Here is a 21,394-nt window from a genome sequence, read left to right as displayed (position 1 = left end):
CTGCCAATTTTCCATATGGGATTTGATGGCTAAGAAAATCAGGTTTTTCTAGTCTCATGCTGCTGCAAGGAATAACAGGATGCTCAATAATACTCATAGATATAAAATATTCATATTTCCAAAGAGGCACAGTAGTTCCTCAGTTCTTATACAGTAAAGATCTTATTAATGAGACAAAAAACAACATCTAAGTAGTAGTTAATCTGGTTTTATTCCCTCACTATTGATTCAAAGGCTCATCACATATTTAAAGTTCCTCGGTGTGTAACTGTGTGCTCTGCAGGTGTGGTTATTTGCACCGACAATTTTGTGAGCATCAGGAGAGCAACTGTGCTCACAAATCAAACACATATTTCAACACCGGTGTCCAACACTAAAGAGGGAGGGAAAAGAATGGAATTTTAAGTGCCGTATATTGATTATGAACTAAATTTTGGCTGCCTTGGGTAGAGGCACCTGTCCAAAAATTCATCCTTAAGCAGCAAAGGAAAACCTATTGTTCCCTAAACCATTTGGAATGGGTGCTGTGCAAACCCATTATCATCTGCTTTGTGCAAGGTCTCTTTTCCTGCAGTCATGACACAGCACAGCATCTGATGGAACCCAAGACGTATTCCATGTGCCTACAAGTGGATTCTAAAGCAACACAGTGACACCAGCTTCATTCCATCCATCTGACCCACTTTCCCTCACCAGAGAAATTCAGACAGCTGCTACCCCTTGTACCACCACTGCCTTACTGCTGGTCGTGTAACACATGGCCTGAGATGTGCACTTGAACTGTCACCACACAGCCATATGCCAGTCTAAAGATTTGTGCAGGAGCACTCAGAGCCAGCACTGAAAAACATGTCCCAAACTCCATTTCAATCCATATACAATCATATCCTAATGCTGTCTTGTTATCCTTAGTCTCTCAAATGCCTTTTTATAATTTGTTAAATCACAGTGTTGAAGTATTTGTGTGAGATACAGAGGACCCAAATATTTATGCCAGGGAGGGAGGAGAAATCCCATCAGCATCTGTTTGCAGAAATGAGATGATGCAACTGAAGTGTCAGATAATCTCCCAAAAAGATGTCAGTATTTTCAGCTGCCTGACAGATCTGTCTGCTTGCGTGAGAGTAAACAAGAAAATGGCTCCACCATTTGGACTGAGTTGAAGGCAAAACAAAGAACAAATGATCCATTTTCAGATCAGGTCTCCTGTTCCAGTCTACAGATGTTCACTGCAATTTCCCTTGTAAGTCCTTCTGGGAACAAAGATCAGCGCACCGTGTGGCTGGCCAGCCTTGTAAAATACAGACGGTTTGGAACAGTCCAAAAAATAAAGTAGGAAAGAAACCTTCAAATGGTAAATCCAGCAGGCACACCTCAACATTCCTCCATGCCTTACACTTTCCTGTAAATCAGGGACTGTCCTGTGATATTTCCACAGAACTGGTGTCTGTATTCATCTGAATTTTGAGTCATTCTCTTGGTTTATGTGGAGTTAGCTCATATTTACGCTGGAATAAGAGATTAAGCTGCAACCAAATGCCTTTAATACAAGGTCTTGATCTTTGCCGGGAAAAGGCACAGCTGATCAGGGTGCCAAACTTACCTCTGTAATAATGAAAAAGTCATCACCGGGCTCTCCCTGCACAACAATTTTCTCTCCATCTTCAAACTGGACAGGTTCCAGCGCATCAGCCACTGTCAGCCGCTCCCATTTATCCAGGGACTCTAAAATATTGAAGATCATAAAACTTTATTATAAAAAGATTCTAACTTTGGCAGAAGATTCATATCTAAACTGACAGCTCCGCAATGCCTGGTTCTGTTATAGAAGAAACATTTCTTTCATCCAGGCACTTTGCATGAACCTCAAGTTGGGAAACATGAATACATTTATTCATTGTGCCTTCGACTTTAGTAATCACTCAGATAAGGATCTTAAAAGTTGGACAGGAATAGTTGGCTGCAGTTCCCTAGGTCTGCGATCAGCTCTGCGCTGCCCCGATGCTGCAGGAGCAGCTCAGCTGCTCTGAGACACCGCTGAGATCCTCTCTGACCATATCCTGCCCCAGGTACCAGAACAGCAGCGTTGCTCTCACATGGTTAATTACAGCCTTCTAAATAAGTGCTGCAAAGGTGCTAATCCAAAAGGTGAGATCAGGAGCTCCTGGAGCCAACGTGAGTCTCTGTTAGCATGCACAGCAGTGGGGCTCAGCCTGCCTCAGTCAAACTGCACCTCTGTTTCATTTGCAATTTTGACCATTGGGACTGCACACAGAAGCACAAGAACTGCTTTTCTTTTCCTTCTGCCACTCAGAGAAAAAAGAAAAAAAAAGCTATAAAACTTCAAAGTAAACTTCAATAAGAAATTATTAACAGTCTGTTTTATGAGTAAAGGAGCTCACAAAGCCTGGCTCCCGTGGCTTTGTGTCCTTATCGCCTACCTGCAGCTGCCGCCATTCCTTCTGATACCTGCACAGCAAAAGAGGCTGCAGAGCAGCCGGCCCTGGGCTGCTCATCGACCTGCTGGCTTCCTCCCAGTGCCTTTCTAAGGGACAAATTCTGCCTGTCCTGCTTTTGGGAAGATAAGGGATGGTAATCTGTGTCTCTTTCTTCTGCCTCTTTGCATGAGAATTCAAGAGAATTAATTGCATTTGAACTTCTGCCTTTTATATCAGATTTGAGTGAGAAAAGCAACAGGATTAAAAGTTATTAAAAGGAAAAGATAACACAATGATATAAGCCTCATAGCTTTCAAAAGTTGAGCTAAAATTCATGTAGTAGAGCTCTACTGATTCTTGCTTTACTCATTAGGAATTACTGAACAATTTTAAGTGGCTTCTATGGCTTCTGACAACAAGACCAGACTTGGGTTGCTCGCTCAGACTCTGTTAGTTCAATACACTGCTCAGAATCATTGTGGGAATGTGAAAGAGTTGTTCTCTAAAACCCAAAAAGCCCCTTGGCTGAGCCCAAGGAACACACAGGGTCTGACAAGACTGAGTGGGTGATCAGTGCACGAAAGGTAAGCTTTGAGTCACTTGACACAAATACCTCTTAATACTTCTATGCACTTTCTGTTGCAACTCGAGAAATAATTACTCCTAATACTTTTCCCTCCTATAATCACTGATGGTATATTTGTGGCCTTTCGTGTAGAATCACTGATATAGAAGTCCAAGCTCGTACAGTCAATGCCACATTCAAACAGTGCTCTGTTTGACTAAAAATAAGCATAAAACTCTTTCATACAGACTAGAGTGGGCTTTTTCTTTTTCTTTTTTCTTTCTTAAAGAAAGAGCTCAGTAATTAAGAATGAAAAGAAAGAATCTCTTTAAACTTCTTCAGTTGCCTTTATGAAAAATTCAAAGCTAATTCCAGCTCTAGTCACGAAGCGTCTCTCTTTTGTCAAAAGGAATTATGCCACTACAAATGCATTGGTTGATGGTTCTTGCAAGCAGGGTGCCGTGCAGAACTTTGTACATGATACAACTTAACATTTGAGTTGCAGAGTTAAATTTGAGCAGCAAAGAAAGCAGAGCAATCTTTTCATTTAAATTCATTACTGTACATTTAATTAAAGGCCAGGGAAAATATTTCAATTGATTCGTTCCAATGCATCTTCTTAGACAGGCAGCTAAAAAATCCTTAAGATTAACAAAATAAGTAGGCCGCTTCAAAAGTAATGCCTCCTATTTACTTTCATGGATACTACTACTGCTACAAAGAGTAACACTATTTGATAGGGCAAATTCTAAGCTACCAAACACTGTTTTTCAACATGGTCATCGCCATCATCTGTGCATTTTCAGCAGTGATGAACAAGAGCCTGCTTGTCCAGATTCCAGGAGATGTAGAAACATCACCCCTTTCTTACCCCAAAAGACACTGCACATCATTTTACCCACTGAGGGCTGCATCATCTTCAGCTTCTTCTCTGATGAGGAATTCATGCATTGCCACTCCAAGGGCTGCCATTTTGACTCTGACTCAAAGTGGTGACACCACAACTCGTCATCACTGACGATGCAATCCAGGAAACTGTCACCTGTATTGGTTTAATTGGTCCTGACAAACTTGCACACGGTGTTCATTCTCTTCCTATGTGAGTTTCTGTGGGAAACACCTGCTTTTCCAATGTTGCTAAGAGCATCTGTGACAGTGCCAATATTCAGCTCCCTGATCAGTTCCCTGGCCATAATCTTCTGATTTGTGCAGATGAGCTGATCAAGACGTGCTTCATTTTGTGGTGGGACAGCTGTGCATGGCCACCCAGAACATGGCTTTTCTATCACGTTGCTGTCACTGCTGCTGAAGTTCACCCCTCGCTGTGCTCACATCCACTGTTCTGTCTCCAGAAGTGTTCAGCGAGTGTTGATGAATGTCAAGGGGCAATGCTAAGGCATGAGGTGAAGCTGATTTCCTAGCACCACTTTGAGATGTCTAAAATACTTCTGTTTTCCAGCTGCCATCTACTCTTTAAATTCATGTAATAAAACCTCAGACATCTCACCTAACTTCTCTCTGTTCCTGAAATGATGTGTTATTCTGTCCAGTGCTTCTTTGTACTTAAAACACATCCAAGTCTTGAAGCCCTCACTCATTTCTTACTGAGTTTGAAAAACCATCCTACAAAGCAGGATATAACTGTCTTGCAAAACCACGTGCTTAAGGAAGTGCAGCTCTGAATAACTGTTCTACTCTGCAATTGTTTCGAGATGTCTCACTGTAATTGCTTCCGATTAGTACAGGTGCAGAGATGCTTTTTTCTTTAAATACGCACTGTAATTAAGCATCGATTGTGCTTTTAATACGGAAAGTTTTAAATTAAGCATAAAAGGTGGCATTTAAATGATGTAAACTTCATTAATAAGTAAGCTATATACTTGGCTTACATTAAGCACACAAATATAGTTGAATATTTCAGGCACCTCTCCAAAGTTCAAGTCTATTCTCATGAAGACTCTCATATTTCAGGTGCATAAGCTCAAATCACAGAGGAATATCTTAAGCATGAAACAGAAAGTGTTTAAATAGGAAGATAAATACTTTAATTACGTAGGAAATAAATCCTCAACTGTTTTTTTTCAAAGTAGCCCTAGTAGAAGCATGATGTTTCTCATTCAACCAACATTTCATTGCACTGACTAACACCGTCCTCCTTATTAGAAGTTTCTGTTCTGCTAATGGTGATTGATTGGTCCGGCATTATGGGTTTGTTGTTTTTCCTACTGAAGGCCATCAAGAACATGTCTGAATTTTGTGGCTATCACATTAATCAAAGGGAAACAAAATCCAAGGACAAGAAGCTAAACAGATGTTTTAAGAATGTGAGACAGAGGCTGTAAAAGGCGCAGAAGAAAAAAAATCAGTCCATTTTGATTTGTGAGGTTAGTTTGCTTAGTGCACATAAATATAGGATTCCTGCAGGAAAAAGCCTCTCACCTGCCACCTGGAAGGATGTAACTGACTTTATGACAAATCTGTCACTCTGTTCTGCTTTCCCTTCTATCCACACGCAGTTACTGCAGCAGCAGCTACTGAAAGGTTACCAGTGCGTGTCTGCTCACATATTTAAGGAAAGATTTGCCCTTCAAAGAAATGTGCACTGCTTATTAAAGAATGAGAAAAACAAGTCCTAAAAAGAGATCTTTACACTTTCATTCCTTAGGAAACGGTGCAGCTGTGAGATCTCCTGTTTGACCACCACTGCTTTCATTGTGCCATCAAAGACCAAAATTCACCCAGCCAACATGTACAACAGAGGAAGTAACATGCAAGTCCAAAGGGCAACTGACCCAAAATGGAGACCTTGCTCAGGAATTCTTCATACATCTTCCGCTTTCTCAGTGTGCTGCCCTGTTATTAAAGGAGAGAGAAAAAGAAGGTAGGGCATTACAAAGTATTTTTGTGATTTCTTCCTACGGCTGCTTTCTTTTTTTCTCCCCTCCCCTTCCAAATCTTAAGCATAGCCAGTATAAACAGCCAAAGGCAAATGTTTCCCCATAAAATGTCTGGGCAAGTTGTGTTCCTGATAAGCAAAGACAGAAGGAATCGAGTTCAGCCCTGGTGTAATTTCACTGACTTCACTGACTTCCCTGGTGTTACTGGACACCAAGGATGAATTGTGTCCATTATTACAGGCACACATTTAGCTCCATCAATTAACTCCTTAGCTAATTCAATACATATCTTGTTACCAGTGAGGCCCTATGAGAAGGGAATTTACAGTGACAAAGTGGATAAAAGTGCCCCCCCCGTGGATCCCATCCTCTCAGGTTAGAAACTCTCTAATGCTGGGAGTGTTTGTGTGCCAGCCTGTCCTTGCATCCTGCGCAGTGCTGTATGTACTGTTGCTGCTGAGAGACCTATTGATATTACCATTTCAGTACAATATAAATGTTTTGGAGCAGAGAATCCGTCAATGCGTGCACAGTCAGCAGCACAGTCATTCCCAATTCAGATTTTTTGTGATAAATTACTGGGTAAACTTAGGCTTACATCAAGTTTGATCACTGCAGAGAAGCTGTTCCAGAAAGTGTTTTTGTCACAGGTTGTTATGAATATATACAATGCAACATTACCAATACAAAGATTACTAATAATCTAAAGCTACTGAAATGACAGCAGTGACTTGGAAGTAGCAAAGAGGAATGCCAGGGCCTTCATTCCACTGTGCCATTCCAGTAGATGACAGCCCATGTCGTTTCTTACTGTGCAGACTGTGGTGCCTGGTGCCTATGAGCCCGATCTACAGAACAGGAGTGCAGCAGCACGGAGGTGACAATGCTCATCTTCTGAAGAAAGGGAAATGAAGATGGCATTTATTCTCAGGCCAGAAAGAAGAGATAAGCAAATGTCTGTGTCTGCCTTCTCTGCTCCTATGAGTGCTGCTCAGGTGGGGCTTGATCCAACAACCCCAAAGCACAGGCAATTCTTCCACCAAAGCACCAGCTGCAGCTCCAGCTCCCAACAGGAGCACCAGCAGAAGCTGCCGGGTGTCCTCCAACATTACCCTCCTCTCCAGGGCTACCTCTGCTCTGGAATTACCCCAGCAGCAGCAGAAGCCCCTCCGGGGTCTCTGAGGCAGCAGCACCAGCTCCCAGGGTCCCCCCTTTACACCCCGTCCATAATTTCTGAGCCCGGTGATGACAGTTCCCCTCCCGGAGATAGCATCAGTAACCCCAGTCTGACCTCTCTGTCTGACAAACCTGGTTCTCAACCTCGGAGGCCCCTGGAGCATTTGAAGTGCCAAAAAGAAAAAAAAAAATGAACTTCAAACGGAGGAGGATCTGCAAACCACGCCAAATCCTGACAGCTCACTGCGAGACAAAGAGCGGAAAGCTGGACACTGCGCAGTTGTTGCTTTTCCTCCCTGCAATCGAGTGGAAACTAGACCAGCAAAATTGACAGCTGTGGAAAACCAGATTGGTGGTTTAGTGTGATGGGCCAGGGCACCCAGGGACAGATGGGGAAAATGCTTTTAAAATGACTGTGGACACAGATGAATTTTAAGAAGCAGTAATCAGTGGCCGTAAGTCCCGTCTGACCACAGCTTGGAGTATTTAGGGATGCAGACGAGACCCAGGAAAGTGGGAACTGCTGGCATCCTGACAGGTCGGGGCAGTGAGAGCCCATCGCTGTGGGGGCGCAGGGTGTTAGCTCTTGGTTGAACTAAGCCAGTGCAGAGATACAGAACTCACTCTGAAGACAAGAGGGAAAGGGAAATAATTAATTAAATGTGTTACTACTTGTACTGAGATAATATCTAGAACCTCAGCTACAACCGGGACTGCTCTTAACGTGTAAGTGGTTCCCAGACAGCACGGCTGGATCCCCATTCCTCTTCCAGAAGGCAGAAGTCTGGCTCACACTCATGCACTCACCAAGGCCAGGACACTGCTTTGTTTTCACTGAAGTGCATTTTCCTGCCCAAGCTCTCATAAGCACAGTGAGGGGAAGAGATCTGGGCAGAGCACTACTCTAATGTAAGCTACAAAAAAAAGAAACAGCAGTAGAAATCTTACAAGCAACAAAGCATGTGCTTATTTCCATTGGTATTAATCGTCTTTCCTCCCCATGAAACAGAAAAAGAGAACATGTCAACTGCTTACTTTCCCACCTTCATTGATCAGCCCAGTATTCCCCTCTTATCCCTGGCCATACATGCAATGTCACTTTTCATTCAGAATTTCCCCTTTTATACTTGCTTTATTTGGTCTAGCTGCTCCTGAGTATGAACTTCATCATGACTCCTTCTCCTGCCCTTCAGGTGGTTTCTGCAGAAGCATCAACCAGCACTCTCACCAGGATAAGTGCTAAATTTGATCTCATGCAGTATTTTCACAATGCTCTAGAAGACTGCAATGGTATCTGCAAACTAGGAGATAGCAGATGAGATGTGGTTTTCACCATCATCCTGCAACAAGAAGACGGCCAAGGCTACTTTGGTTTGTGAACTCAAAGGCATCACCCAGGAATGAAGTCCCATCTCCGTGACTCTGATGTGACTTTGCTGGTGTGCGACACCCTGCCTGTATGCCTCTTCTGCAGAGAAGTGCTCCAAAGCTGAACAAAACCTGAAGAACTGCTAAAACCCTTGGGGAAAGCTGACAAGGAAAGAGCTAAATAACTTCAGCCTGTGTAGGTTAGCTCAGCACCAAGATCATAGGTTCGTTATGTCCATAGCTAGCATGCACGCTTGTCAAGGTTTTAAGCAGACAGCGGTAATCACCTACACATATATGACAGAAAGAGAAGATAATTTAGTCAGCATAATTTGACATAACTCAAAGTAATAGGAGAAAATTAGGAAAATCTACTTTAAGTTGAATATCAAAGAAGTTTTCACAACTTAAGATTTATTCTCTTCCAGAAAAGGTCCCCAGGAGAAGCAAAACTCTTACTGACTGAGCCAGGTAACAACAGTAAATGTACATGAATAATTCTGTACTGGCAGGGCTTTTGATGGCACGTTCTAGAAAGTCTTTATTACTTCAGCTTTTTCCAACCTATTAATATCTTCTTATTTCAACAGTCACTGCTTCTCCTCTCCCTACTTTCCTTTGTTTTCCTCCCCGTTTCAGAGCTGACGTGAATGAGCATTCCTTCAAGCAGTGGTTCTCCCTAACTGTGAGGAGCTGTTATCGTTCTAAGCTGCAGTGTTCCTCCCTGAAACAGTCACAAGGAGAAACAAGTCACTTGTGTTTGCCAAATCCAACCAGGAAAGTGTTCAAAGCCATTTTTAGGACCACTTAAAAATTCTCAGGCTCTAAAAAACGAGTGCTGCAGAGATTACAACACATCATGTTGAATAGAACTGATGCATCTATTTTCCAGCTGTCTCTTCTTCATTTCCGCTGCGTTTTTTTCCACTTTCCTCCCCATTCCTCCAGTCAGGTCCCTGCCCTCCTTCCCCTCTGCTTCCCTCTTTGCTTGGTCCCTCCAGCACTCTCAGAGTCTTCTTTTTTGCTCCCCTCCTTTGGCACTGCAGACAGGCTGGCAGGAGTTGACTGGGTTCTTCCTAGAAATCCCCACCTTCATTAAGAAGCCCAACAAATGGCTACCGAAAAGCAAAGCATGGCTCAAGTTTCAAATAAAAAAGCTATGCTGGCAGGTATGCAGCTGGCAGGAAGCACTGGAATGGCCTTCTGGGCTGCTCCAGCCCTGGTTAATCCCTGAGTAAACCTGATATTGAACGATGCTTAGGGTGTACATTCTTACAGGAGCCTGAAAAAAAGTCAACAAAACAATGCGATACTGGCCCTGAAAACAGAATACCCCACAAGACCCTGCTGCACGGATGTTAGAGAGAATGCAGGCTTCACATTCGCTTTATGTTTTGGCAAGCACGCAATCTACGTTTAATGGAAATGCTAAGTCCTCCTGACTTGATTTTATCTCAGTGGAAAAAGGCACTTGCTAAAGAACATGTACTCAGATTCAAAGCTTTGAAGAGATGGCAAACAAAGCCAAAATACCATGAAAAAAAAAGAGACACAACATTAGGAACTGACTAACATTGCTTTGTCACTACTTATATCCCAGTATTACAGTTCACTTTCCTTGAGCAAAATCTGCCAAACAAGCAAAAAGTGCTGAACACAATGCAATTTCACTCTCAGAGCCAGGTAGCTTGGACCATGGGAACCATAGGAGAGTTAAATCATCCTGAACCAGGCCCCCTTGCAGAAGAAATTACAAGAAATTAATACTTCAAATTTCCTCAGTCTGGGAACTGAATTGTCTGGGGGATCAATCTGATGTAGGGATACAGACATTTGCTTCTCTGGTATTTGTGGTATTTGCCATATTTAGAATACAAATATTGTACTACCCTGGGATGTTCCCCACTCCGTGATGCTCTTGAATCCCAATAGAAAAGAAGAAAGCAGCAACGTTTTAGCAACTGAATCAGATGAGGATCCTAAGGCAAAAATTCCTTTGCATCTCTCCCAGAAGAATGTAAATAAATAAATAGAGAACACATACATACAGTTGTGTTTGTGGGTGCGCACACAGAGAAAGTGTGCATAAAGAACTGCAACAGTGTGAAAAGTATGCAAGTTAGCACAGATAGGTTTATGTAACAAATGGGACACACAGATGTGTCGAGATTTGTGAGCATACTGGGGGGGGAACGCGCTGAAGTGGTTTTTGTAATCCATCTAATACAATGAATTTCATGCTGTAACACTTTGTCAAGGACTGCAGCAAAAGTCAAGCAGTTTCTCTGCAAATCCTAACAAAAAGAATGATCCCAGCATTTATAACCATCACAGCTGCTAAAACAAACTTGAATGTGACCCTCCAGCTATCAGGGTACCTAGACAGACAGTGAAATATAAAGAAATATATCTATTCTGAAGAACTTCTTTTGGGACAGGCTCAAGTAATAAATGGATGACAACTGTAACTAAAAGCCAGCAGGAGCTTTTTGCATCAGGCTTTGTCCACCCAAAAAGATGGAAAACCAAAACTCCCAAACCTCCCGTGATACATTTTATTCGTCCCATAAACCAGTCAGTATGGATGAGATGTGTAAGTGGGGGAAACGGCAGTAAGCAGAAATACAAACCAGAACTGACTGCGTGTGAAGCAAAGAACCAAAGCAGAGCCTGCAAGGAGAGACCAGGTACGGAGTCAATGTCTCATGACAGGATAAAATCTTTTTGGCAAGGGTGGACCTGAAGGCAATGATTCACAAATAAATATTTACAACTTGAATAAAATTTCAACGCCAGCTTGAGAAAAATGGGGCTGGTCACGTCTGGGAAGGAATTCAGCCCAAAGAAAAGAAACCATCGTGGGTCAGGGAGGGGCTTGATCTGACTGCAGAAAAGAAAGAAAATAAAGCACCATCCTTGGACAGAAGTATTTGCAAACAGGAAATGAATTTTAAAAACGCTGTTCCCCCTCAGTTTTAAAATCATGCTAAATGATGTATTTCGAGTTATCCTAACGAAGCATTGCTGCTTAAAGGCAGGAGCGCTTCTGCATCTAAAATATCCAGCAGCTTTCTAGAAACGTGAGGTTAGAGGCTAAATGGCAGGAAATCGTGTTTCTGGGACTTGAAAGGCACCAACTACTGCCTCTTAAAACCAACTACAGCAAAACCAGCCGTGTAATGGTGGAGTTAGCTTCAAGTATGAAATACAACCACTGAAACATGATGTAATTAATTCTTGGGCTTGAGGAAATGTGCAGAGAGCCACAGTAACCTGCCCTCACATGAATGCACCAGACAGGTGTCTCATTTCACCTACAGCCAAGGAATTATCCACGTACAAAGAAACGAAAATATGACAGAATCCGTGTAATATGGATAAGGAAATTGCATTTGAAGTGGACAGCACTAAAAATAGGGCACCTGCAATACCTGCAGCAATTATTTCACCGCGCTACCTGGAATATTTCATACCTAAGCAATGGGAAAATTACAATTATGATGTTTGAGCATTGAATGTAATTGAATTTTTAATGGTCCCAGCTGTGAGGGAAGTACAGAAGAATCTTGCAGAAAGGCCTCGGTTACTGCTGCCTGCTTCTCTATACTGGGAAGCACTGAAAAAGTTCATCCTGCTTAACAATGTGAGAGAGGACCGTATGTTTGTCACCATTATTCCTCTATCTTGCCCTTCAGCTACCAAGGTGACACCTGGGGACAGAGTGCACCTCCATCATCTGTATTCTCCTCGAGGTCACAGTGATGTTCTTTCATGTGATACAGAGTTCAGGTAATGAAATACGGGGCGAAAAACAGTAATGCTTCATAGGGACATCCAACAGTCATTACAAGTATAAACAAAAATCATTCTTACATTCTGTTTCTTAAGAATTAATCATTCAACTGTAAAATCCACTCAATCCTTTTGCTGATTTTTCAGTTATCTGCGACATCCACTGCAAATATATATGATCTCAAAATGCACAATCCTTTATTATGATGAGACCATAATGTAATCTCCTTCAGATCATAATGAAATAATGGATCTTTTAGGGACAAATCCCATAGAGAAAGGAGTAAGATTTCAGTAGAGCTATCTGCTAGTTGTCAAAAGAAAAAAGTATTTTACGGAGAAGGAAACAATATGTACTTTGAGATCAGAAACAAACACCACCCAGAAAAGTTATGATGTTGCTAAAGTAAATAACCCATCAATATTTCCATTTTAAACTCCCAGCTCAAGAACTGGCAGCAGATCCATAAGCTAACACATAGCCCATGTGCCCAGAAGGACAGAGACCAGGGAGTTTGAAAGGAGCAGAGCCATGAGCCAACAGCACAGACTGCAGCATCACATCCTGTGCTGTATTTAGCTGTCTGCTGGACAATGAGATAGAGGGCAGAGTCCACATGAGGCTTTTTTTAACAGTTTCCCTAGCACTGTCTGCCTCGAACAGTTTATAAAGCAAACTGGAAGGCCCCACAGGCAAGGTGTAGTGATGAAAGACATTTTGAGGTACATGAGGAGACTTGCATTAGCTTAGGAAGGTAATGGAGGCTTCCTGAAGCTTTCCCAGCTGTCCGCAGTTATTCATGTATAGCAGTTATTATATACATTATTCAATTGCATTTCTGAGTCAGCATCTTTGTGCTGAATGTTGTCACCTTTTACTTTGCTTCATTTAGTTACCTAATGTTATTGTGCTGTCCTTTCTCTTTTATTTAGGAACAGAGACCGCAGAGCTTTCTATAATCAGCGTAATCTGAACAGAGAGTAGCACTGGCAATACAGAAGAAAGTAAAAAATATCAGTTCCATAAACAAGTCGTTCTCCACAGACTCACCATTAAAATGCGCCTGTAGCTGTCTCTGTCGATGCCCCAGAGCTTGAGATCTGTCTTGGCCTTGACTGTGGCAGCTCTGGGTGTTCCATAGATCAGTGCCAGCTCCCCAAAGCTGCCTCCTTCTCCAATGCTGGTGACCCACTCTCCATTGACATAAACCTACCACAGCAAAACACAAAATGAGAAGCAAAATGAGACCGGCCTCAGCACAGTGACTGCATGTACTGCCCACAATTCCAGCTCCCATGGTTAACTGGAATTGGGTTTTCCCTTTTGTGTTCGGGGCTCAGAGAGTCAACGAGCAGAACTGTCACAACTTCGGCTTTATTGACACTGTTGGGTGTGAAAGGAAGGAGATTTGTTGACATTTATAATGAGGGATGCTGAAAAGCACCATGGCCATGAAAAACACTGAAGAAAGGTTATCCTTTTCTTTGCAAAAGGAACTTTTTTCCTTCCCTAAGCTTAGTGCCTCCAACGTATGAATGTATCAGAATCTCCTTTTCCCTTAGCAAAGACTACCGAGTGCTTTGGATTTGGGTAGCTTCCCAAATCCTCCACAGAATTATCCTTCCATAACTCATGTATCAGAATGTATGAAGCAGTAATTCACCCAGAGGCTGTTTAGGTAATATATCTTCTTGAAATACAGTATGGGTCAATAGCACTATAATTTGAGACATATAATAGGAGAAGCCCTATGCTTGGGTGCTACGTACAACCTTCACTGCTGAAAAGAGGACTTATGAAGGTGTTCTATGCTGGGTTCAATTTGCCTTTGATGATACAGCCCATAAGTCATAACTGTGCATTCTAAGGCTAGCATGGCTTGTGTATTCTGCAGCTTGCTTGTAGCCTTGCTGCTATGAACCTCCACATCAAGCCCTCTTCATCCTGCTAATGTGTCAGTGAGTTCAGAGGGTAGGAAGGGCTGTGTGCACTTATCCAGTATGTCCCAATCTGTTACAGACCAATGACAACAGAAATCAACCAGAATGAACTCGATTTCTATGGAAACTTTGTGAGGAAAAATAGAGTGAAGAAAATGCAGGTATTCTTTGTCATCAGCAGGAAATTATGGGAAAGCAAAAGAGCGTAGCATATTCTCAATTACTGTGTAACAGATGAGCAGGTTTTAAAAATATATGAGTTAGAGCCTCACTCAAGCCAGGCATGAGAAAAGGTGGTGACCAAAATAAATGAACTGGGGTCAAAATTCAATGAATTGTCAGTATTAATTTTATTTCTACTTTCATTTTATGATGAAAAGCCATCTGATGAGCTACAGCTGGAATCAATCCCAATTTATCTTCCTGATACCCAATTAAGATCTGATGTAGCTCCTCCTGAGGTCAGTGAAAACCTGGTTGAGTAGAAGCTAAATGAGGCCATGGAGCAGTTCAGCTCATCAAGAAACCTCTTGGCAGCCAGCTGAATAGGAACACCATTAGCATCACTGCTGGACTCTGGGCAATGTTGCGGCTCTTTGTGCTCCTGGAGCATCTGAGGATCAAGGGGTTGATATAAAGGGTAAAAATAATCCAGACCAGGCAGGTGGTAGCAGGCTGCCGAGCTACAAAAGGTGTTTGCCCTTCTTTTCCTTGCCAACACAGAAGTGGCACACAGGAGAGTATCAACAGCATTTCCTCTCAAACCTTCACACTCACTGCAAACAGAAAAGCTCACAGAACTTACTTTCGATTCTTCTCGATCCACCTGTGGCAAACTTGACCACATATCTGAACACAGGGACATTTTAAACTCCCTCACTTATTGTGAGGTAGTTTGCTAAAATGATTGGTTAAAAGCAGTGACAGCTTCTTTGAGGAATATAAACCAGGGTTCGAATTATAAACTCACACCAACACATATCTTTTTAAGCAATATGGTTGACATTTCTTTTTAAAGCAGAATGCATTACATGACTGTCGCCCAGAGGGAAATTAAGATGGTAAACCTCGAGACAGAGCAAGCCGTGGACAGACATTCACTGTTGCACAGTTGCTGTAAACAGAGGCTACTACAGATCTGCTCTAAGACTTCTTTAATTTTACTGTCTTCCTTGACAAGACTCCCCAAAACGTGTTTGACATCCAGCCTGTAAACTGTTTATGCAAACAGTCATCCCTCCACCCCAAGGGTGTCAGGTTTAAAGTACTCTGAAGAGAAACCACATCACTGATCTGACAGTCTTTGGGCTCAGCATTCACTACCCCAATAAAAATGTCATTTCCAATACCAGCCTCCAGAAGGACAAAACAGCTTGAGAATAACTATTGTTTTCTAAGAGGAAAACCACTGCACTTCATTCTCTGGAAAGGCCTAAGTCATCCATCAACTTTTGTCTTCACCACGATGCTGAAGTGCACTGGTGAAACATTACAGTGCCATTCTGCCCTTTAACAGAAGCTCCACGAGTCCCTTTTAAATCAGTTCAAAAGAAGATAAGAAGTAAAAGGGAGAGGAGCTCCGTTTGTGAGGTGTAGGAAGTAAAGCTATTTTAGGCTCAGAACACCTTATGAAAGCCAATATTACACGGCAGCAGCTCAGGTGATCTTCCTTATCCTAAAAAATACTGCGGTTTTGGCTCCAGTGTTTTTAGGCAGTTGTGAATTCTAACCAAAGAAGCAAAGATACAAGGGAATTAGGCCTAATTTTTACTCAGCCTGCTCTGTAACAATTGGAACTTTCTTCTTTCATGTAGCCGAGCAGGAATGTATGACTGCAGATACCCAAATCTAATGTGGAATAAAGTCACCAGGACCACCTACATCCCACAGATCAAGAGTATTTAAGATTCCTATTGTTTCTCACCATTGAGTACCAGCAGTACAATTCCTGTGGGCTGGAAAATCATGCAACTTCATTCAATTCAGGGCTTTTTTAGGAGGCAAGTGGGAAAAACCTTCTGTGAACATCAGCAGTTCCGTTCTTCATAGGCCACGATACGCATATGTGCTGTGAGAGAACATGCAATGAGTCACACCATGCTCAGTGTCATCGGAATGCATCTTGGCCTCATTCATCTTCATCCAGAGAAGCAGTGTGACCTTAGCGTTAGCAGTAACAGAGCCACGTTCCTCCAATGCAGGAGGGGAACATGGATCTCGAAGCTGCATAGGAGTGACTTTACCAAGTTCTCACTCACGTATTGCTGATTTCATGCAAACTTTTTAGCTTTTTTTTTTTTTTTTACTGTCAGTTTGTGATCTCTGTGGACAACCTAATTTGTTCCAGGCATTGCAACTTTCAGATCTTAAATCTCCTCCCTTGAATCTGTTTGTAATAATTTGTGCTTTGTGTCTTGTCAAGTCTTAATATTTGTTATCCAAAAATGAAGATGAGACTTATTTCTTCTTGGAAAAATAACCAAGTCTTCGCCATGAGGGATATTTATATGTGGGTAGTTTTCCCAAATAAAGCCAGTGCTTTATTTGTACTGTGAATGTGCTTTTCTTAAATATAAACACACAAACTTGGAGACTGCTCTCAGAATCCCCCAAAAATCCAGGAGAAAGCTCCAAACATGAAAAAGTTCTGTTTAAAGTCTCAAAGAAATACCCTGAAATTAGAAAGGCGTTGAACAGGAAGAACCATAAAGATGGAAGAATTCAAACAAAAAGCAGTCTATGGATGATAAAATAGAACCCGTTCTAAAATCCAGCTCTATTCTCACATTAAGCACTGTGTAATTTTCATCTTTGTATATACAAAGCAGACAATTGGTATATACAAATAAGAGTTTCAAGCAGATTTGACCCCCCATAAAAAGATAATCTTATTTTATAGCTCCAAATATAGCTTAATACAGTAAAGGAGCTTTTGAAGAAAAACACTGAAATGTTTTCATTTTGATTTTCACCAAACTGTGTCTCAGTGGCTGTTGTTTTACAAGAAGAAAACCTGAGAATGTCTGTACAGGGTTGCTGTGACATTAAATAGAATGGGAAGTTACTGGCTCTAAAAACACCAGCATCTATTCTAAAAGAGCAGCTGATGGTGCTTTTTAAAGTAAGGGGAAAAAAAAGCGAGGTTGTAAGATTAAAATAATAAACAGGAAGCCGTTTTATATTTAGAAATATGGATTAGAGATTTTTGCAAGACACATACTTTAGCAGGTGCTTTCAAGATCTTTAATGGAAACTATAATTTAAGCTCAGCCAGATTTTGGCATACGTTCACATTTCCTTGAGCAGAACCCTTCTGGTAGACGGTTGACCTCTGAGACTTCCAACCTCATGCCTTTAACTACCCGGTACAAACTGTATGTGGATACAGCACCAGGTCATGAGTTTATGGTTCCCCTCAGCCCTGAAGGGGGACAAGGAAGGGTTGTGACTGACAACTCCATCGCATCCTTTCACACCCTGTGCCTGCCTTGGTCCACTACCTTTCCCATCCTGGTTCATACACCTGCTGTGTGACAGAAGGAAAGCGGGTTCTCCCACACCTACCCCATTACTGGTGTTCTGGGACATACTGCAAAGCAGAAAGGTAACAGCTCATGCACCATTTAGCTGAGCAAGTATACGAGGCAGATGGCAAGTTGCTGTAAAGAAATGACCTGAGAATAACAGCCAGCAACAAGAACCCTCCTTCTTTAGCTCCTATGACTTTCACATTCTTTGAAGAAGACTTCGATTTCTTTAAAGTCAGCCAGAGGTGTTACCCACACACCTGTGCATGTCTGCTTTTACTACCTTGAAAACCACTGCTACGTAATTGTAAATTTTCCTGACTGCCATTAGGAAGTGAGATTAAAACAACCCTTCCGTATGACAACGTGCACTCTTCTCCCTTAGTCCACAGCTCACTGTGTGCAGGGCACAGTGCTTGCTAACTGAGAGGGGGCTGCATATGGCTGTCCACAGTAATAACAAGAAAGAAATGTACAGACACTTCATTCTGTGGGCTGGTTCATACTCTAAGAAAGGCCAACAGCTGAGGATAAAGTGTTATTGTATTTAAAAATACATCAATAAATTGTAGTTCTAATTTGACTCAGATTATTTCTAAGCAAATTTGAGAATCCTCTTACTCTTTTGGGTGCCCACCCCCAGACTAACAGTGAATTACTTTAGAATGTTTGGGGTTTCCTCCCAACTCAAATCATCACTCACCACTTTTGTTACTCCGACTGTGTTGGTACTTCGTTCGGTTTCATTCTCTTGGTTGAAAGGTTTTCACCTTTGCCCTGACTTTCATCCAGGAGACAGGAATTTTATGATGGTCATCACCATTTCCTTTACCTATATTTTTTCACGTGCACTCGTTGCTTATAAATCACAGTGTACTCAGAGCAAACTACTCCTTGAATCCCCAAGTCCCATTATACCTGATCAGGGAAACAGAGAAAGCACAGCCTGGCCAAGGGTGAAAAGCCTTGCTGCACATGCCAACACTGGCTGAACTAGGCAGATAATGGCTCGAGGCTTTAAGTCCCAGGGTCAATTATCTACTCTCCAAGTAGCTTTTTTGTCTTGGAGAAGGATGGAAGCATGCCAAAAGAGTATCTGGCAAGGCTTAAATGAACTACAGCTCGGTTACTAGTGATCTGGGCTTTCTTTGGACAAAAAGAATTACAGCACTGCTGCCCTGAAAGTGGAAGAACTTTATCTGGGGAGCACCACATCTGCAGTGTGACAGTGCACAGCCGTGGGTCTGGGATCTGCCACCTTACACAGGAGCACATTACCAGACATAAGCAAACCAGCAGTCTTGGTCACCATTTTCAAAACCACCTATATAGCTTAAGAGCCTACATATACTTGCATTGCAGTGGCACTGAGACTACTCAGTTACTCAAGCTTTCTCAAACACCATCTCAGAAGCCTCGAAGGATTTTGAAATGCTCTGGGATATGTAGTATTGTTCTGCCTAAAATGTTAGCGAACTCCAGAAGTCATTTAGAAATAATGTGAGTAGGTGTTTCTTCTTGGGCCACTTGTGGTGAAGAGTATTTATTAAAGAATTTCAGCTTTAGCCACAAAAATAAACAAGCAGAACCTCTGATAGCCAAATAATACATTGTGTTAGATGTCTATCAGAGGTTCTGCTTGGTTGTTTTTTTAACCATCAATAAGTTGTTTTTGAATTATGTCAGGTTATACCTGGGAGGAAAACTAAGGTTTCCATCTTACCTGGCAGAGAATGTAGCCCCTGGTGCCGTGAGGAAGCCCTTCTCAACATCTGCCACCTTGCAACTGCTCTGAGATCATTTTCTGATGCCATTCATATTCCCCTTATCCCCAGGCCAAACACTGAAGACCCTTTTCTTAAGGGTTTTCGGCCAGTGCTGATTGTTTTAAAGAGGATTAATCTGTATCTTCAATATGTGCATTTATGTACATCTGTGCATCTGATTCAAAGCCAAGGAAGTAATCAGGCCAGGTACAGGGCCTGAAACGATGATTTTAAAACTAAATTTCAGCACTGCTCTATAAATATTGCTCTTTTAATTTCTGTCACTGTGGATGTGGCACTGTTTGCTACTGAGAGGTATGTCTGATAGGAACAGTGAGTCAGACGGATTTCCTGAGCAGCAGCTTCCAGAGGCAGCGTGTGAGGTTTCTCAATCCCCAGCCATACCAATTAGATGGTCTCCTGCCACAAACACACTTCTAAAAAATCACTTGCACTAAAATAACTGCGTGCTCCTGCCTGGCTTTAAAACAAATCACTTTCCTCTTTAAACCCTCCGAACAAAATTCATCTGGGCATCTGAGGAGCAGCACTGCTTAATGAGCAGTCCTACCCAACAAGGCTGGTATGCAAGGCGTGTAGGAATTCAGACAAATGAGAATCTTGCAGCAGAACTGAACAAGAGTCAGCCTCATACAGCACAAAAATGATAAGAGGTGAACAGATTGCAGTTTGGAGGGCGGTTTCAGGAGAAAGAGTCATTTCCAAGCCTTGCTGATTAACCCACCACATATTCCTGTAAACATTTTGTGGTCTCACAGATCACTTTACACTTATAGTAATCTTTGCTTTATTAATACGTTGTATTGTTCACGTATTTGGACCTAATTTTAAACACAAATTAAGGCTTCTAAGATGAAACTAACTGCCCGAGGCTGCATCTCAGTTTGGAAGGAAAGAAAAAACCACATCAGCTAACTGATTAAAGAAAATATTTTCCTTTTGGCTGATCTGAACCCTCGGGTGCATTCCAGCATGGTGGCCTGCTCTGCCAAAGACTGCACACCTCCAGGTGTGGTTAGGGTTCTGAAGATAATGTCATTTGCTTGTTTTTGATACCGTATTTTCCTGCTTGGAATGGACAAATAAGCTAGGATGTAAAACATGCCAATTATGAAATTATGCACAAATGACTTAACACAACAAAAGCGAAGCAATGAGACCAATCCTGTGAAATCTATTCCAAGAACAAAGGAGACAGAACCACAGAACATTGCTGGATCAAACCGTGTGCCTGAGCATAAAATGGTATTAGGTCACAATAAATATCAGACTGTAAGCGTGTACTTACATCCACCTCGCCTTGGTCAATCACATAGAAGTTGTCTCCTTCATCACCTGGAAGCAAAATATAAAAGGTGGCTGTTTCCTGAAGGTCTGCTAAATTAGTCAATAATTTCCTGTCTCCGCGTTTAATTTTGTACATATTTGTACAGGTTTGTACAGCAGATTACTTACAGGGAGATTCATTCTCTGAAAGAGCTGTGCCTGTTTTCCTTCATAAATCAAAATGTCACTACTATTTCTTCCCAGTATCTTTCAGTTGCATTAATTTATCTCTTTTGATTGATTCAACACTTCACTGAATGTAAACATGCAAGAGGCTTTATATCCTGAGGGCACTGAAGTCCTCCACAACACGCTGCAGGCATGCAGGTAAGTTGCCAAGTGTGATAACTACGATACAGCACAATGAGGTGTTGAATATTCCCAACAACCATGAAAATATTTTCCATCTCTAATTACTCTCAGCTAGAATGTGCCACCCTTATGCACTGTGAGCTGTGCTGCTCTTCCTGACTATCTGAAGTTAAGGAATGAACATCTACATTTTAAATAGGACATATCTATGTTTAACTGTAGCGTTTTGAAACCACACAGGTTTGGAGTTGGAGGGCTCTACGTA

The 21,394-nt window shown here is 42.0% G+C and overlaps 1 protein-coding gene across 1 annotated transcript in view; it reads right to left on the bottom strand.

Annotated features, from left to right (window-relative positions):
- PRKAR1B (protein kinase cAMP-dependent type I regulatory subunit beta) overlaps positions 1-21,394 on the bottom strand; it is an 87,105-nt gene that overhangs the window by 16,516 nt on the left and 49,195 nt on the right. The window contains exons 6-9 of the mRNA XM_072348862.1: positions 20,780-20,826; positions 13,288-13,446; positions 5,796-5,856; positions 1,604-1,725 (exon numbers count right to left, since the gene is read on the bottom strand). Coding sequence (XP_072204963.1) covers positions 1,604-1,725; positions 5,796-5,856; positions 13,288-13,446; positions 20,780-20,826 — 389 coding nt within the window. The remainder of the gene's footprint in view (positions 1-1,603; positions 1,726-5,795; positions 5,857-13,287; positions 13,447-20,779; positions 20,827-21,394) is intronic.

Source organism: Excalfactoria chinensis, chromosome 14, assembly GCF_039878825.1.
Source record: "Excalfactoria chinensis isolate bCotChi1 chromosome 14, bCotChi1.hap2, whole genome shotgun sequence".
Lineage (NCBI taxonomy): Eukaryota > Metazoa > Chordata > Aves > Galliformes > Phasianidae > Excalfactoria > Excalfactoria chinensis.
Note: the sequence above shows the minus strand (reverse complement) of the source record. Positions and strands in the feature narration are given on the sequence as shown.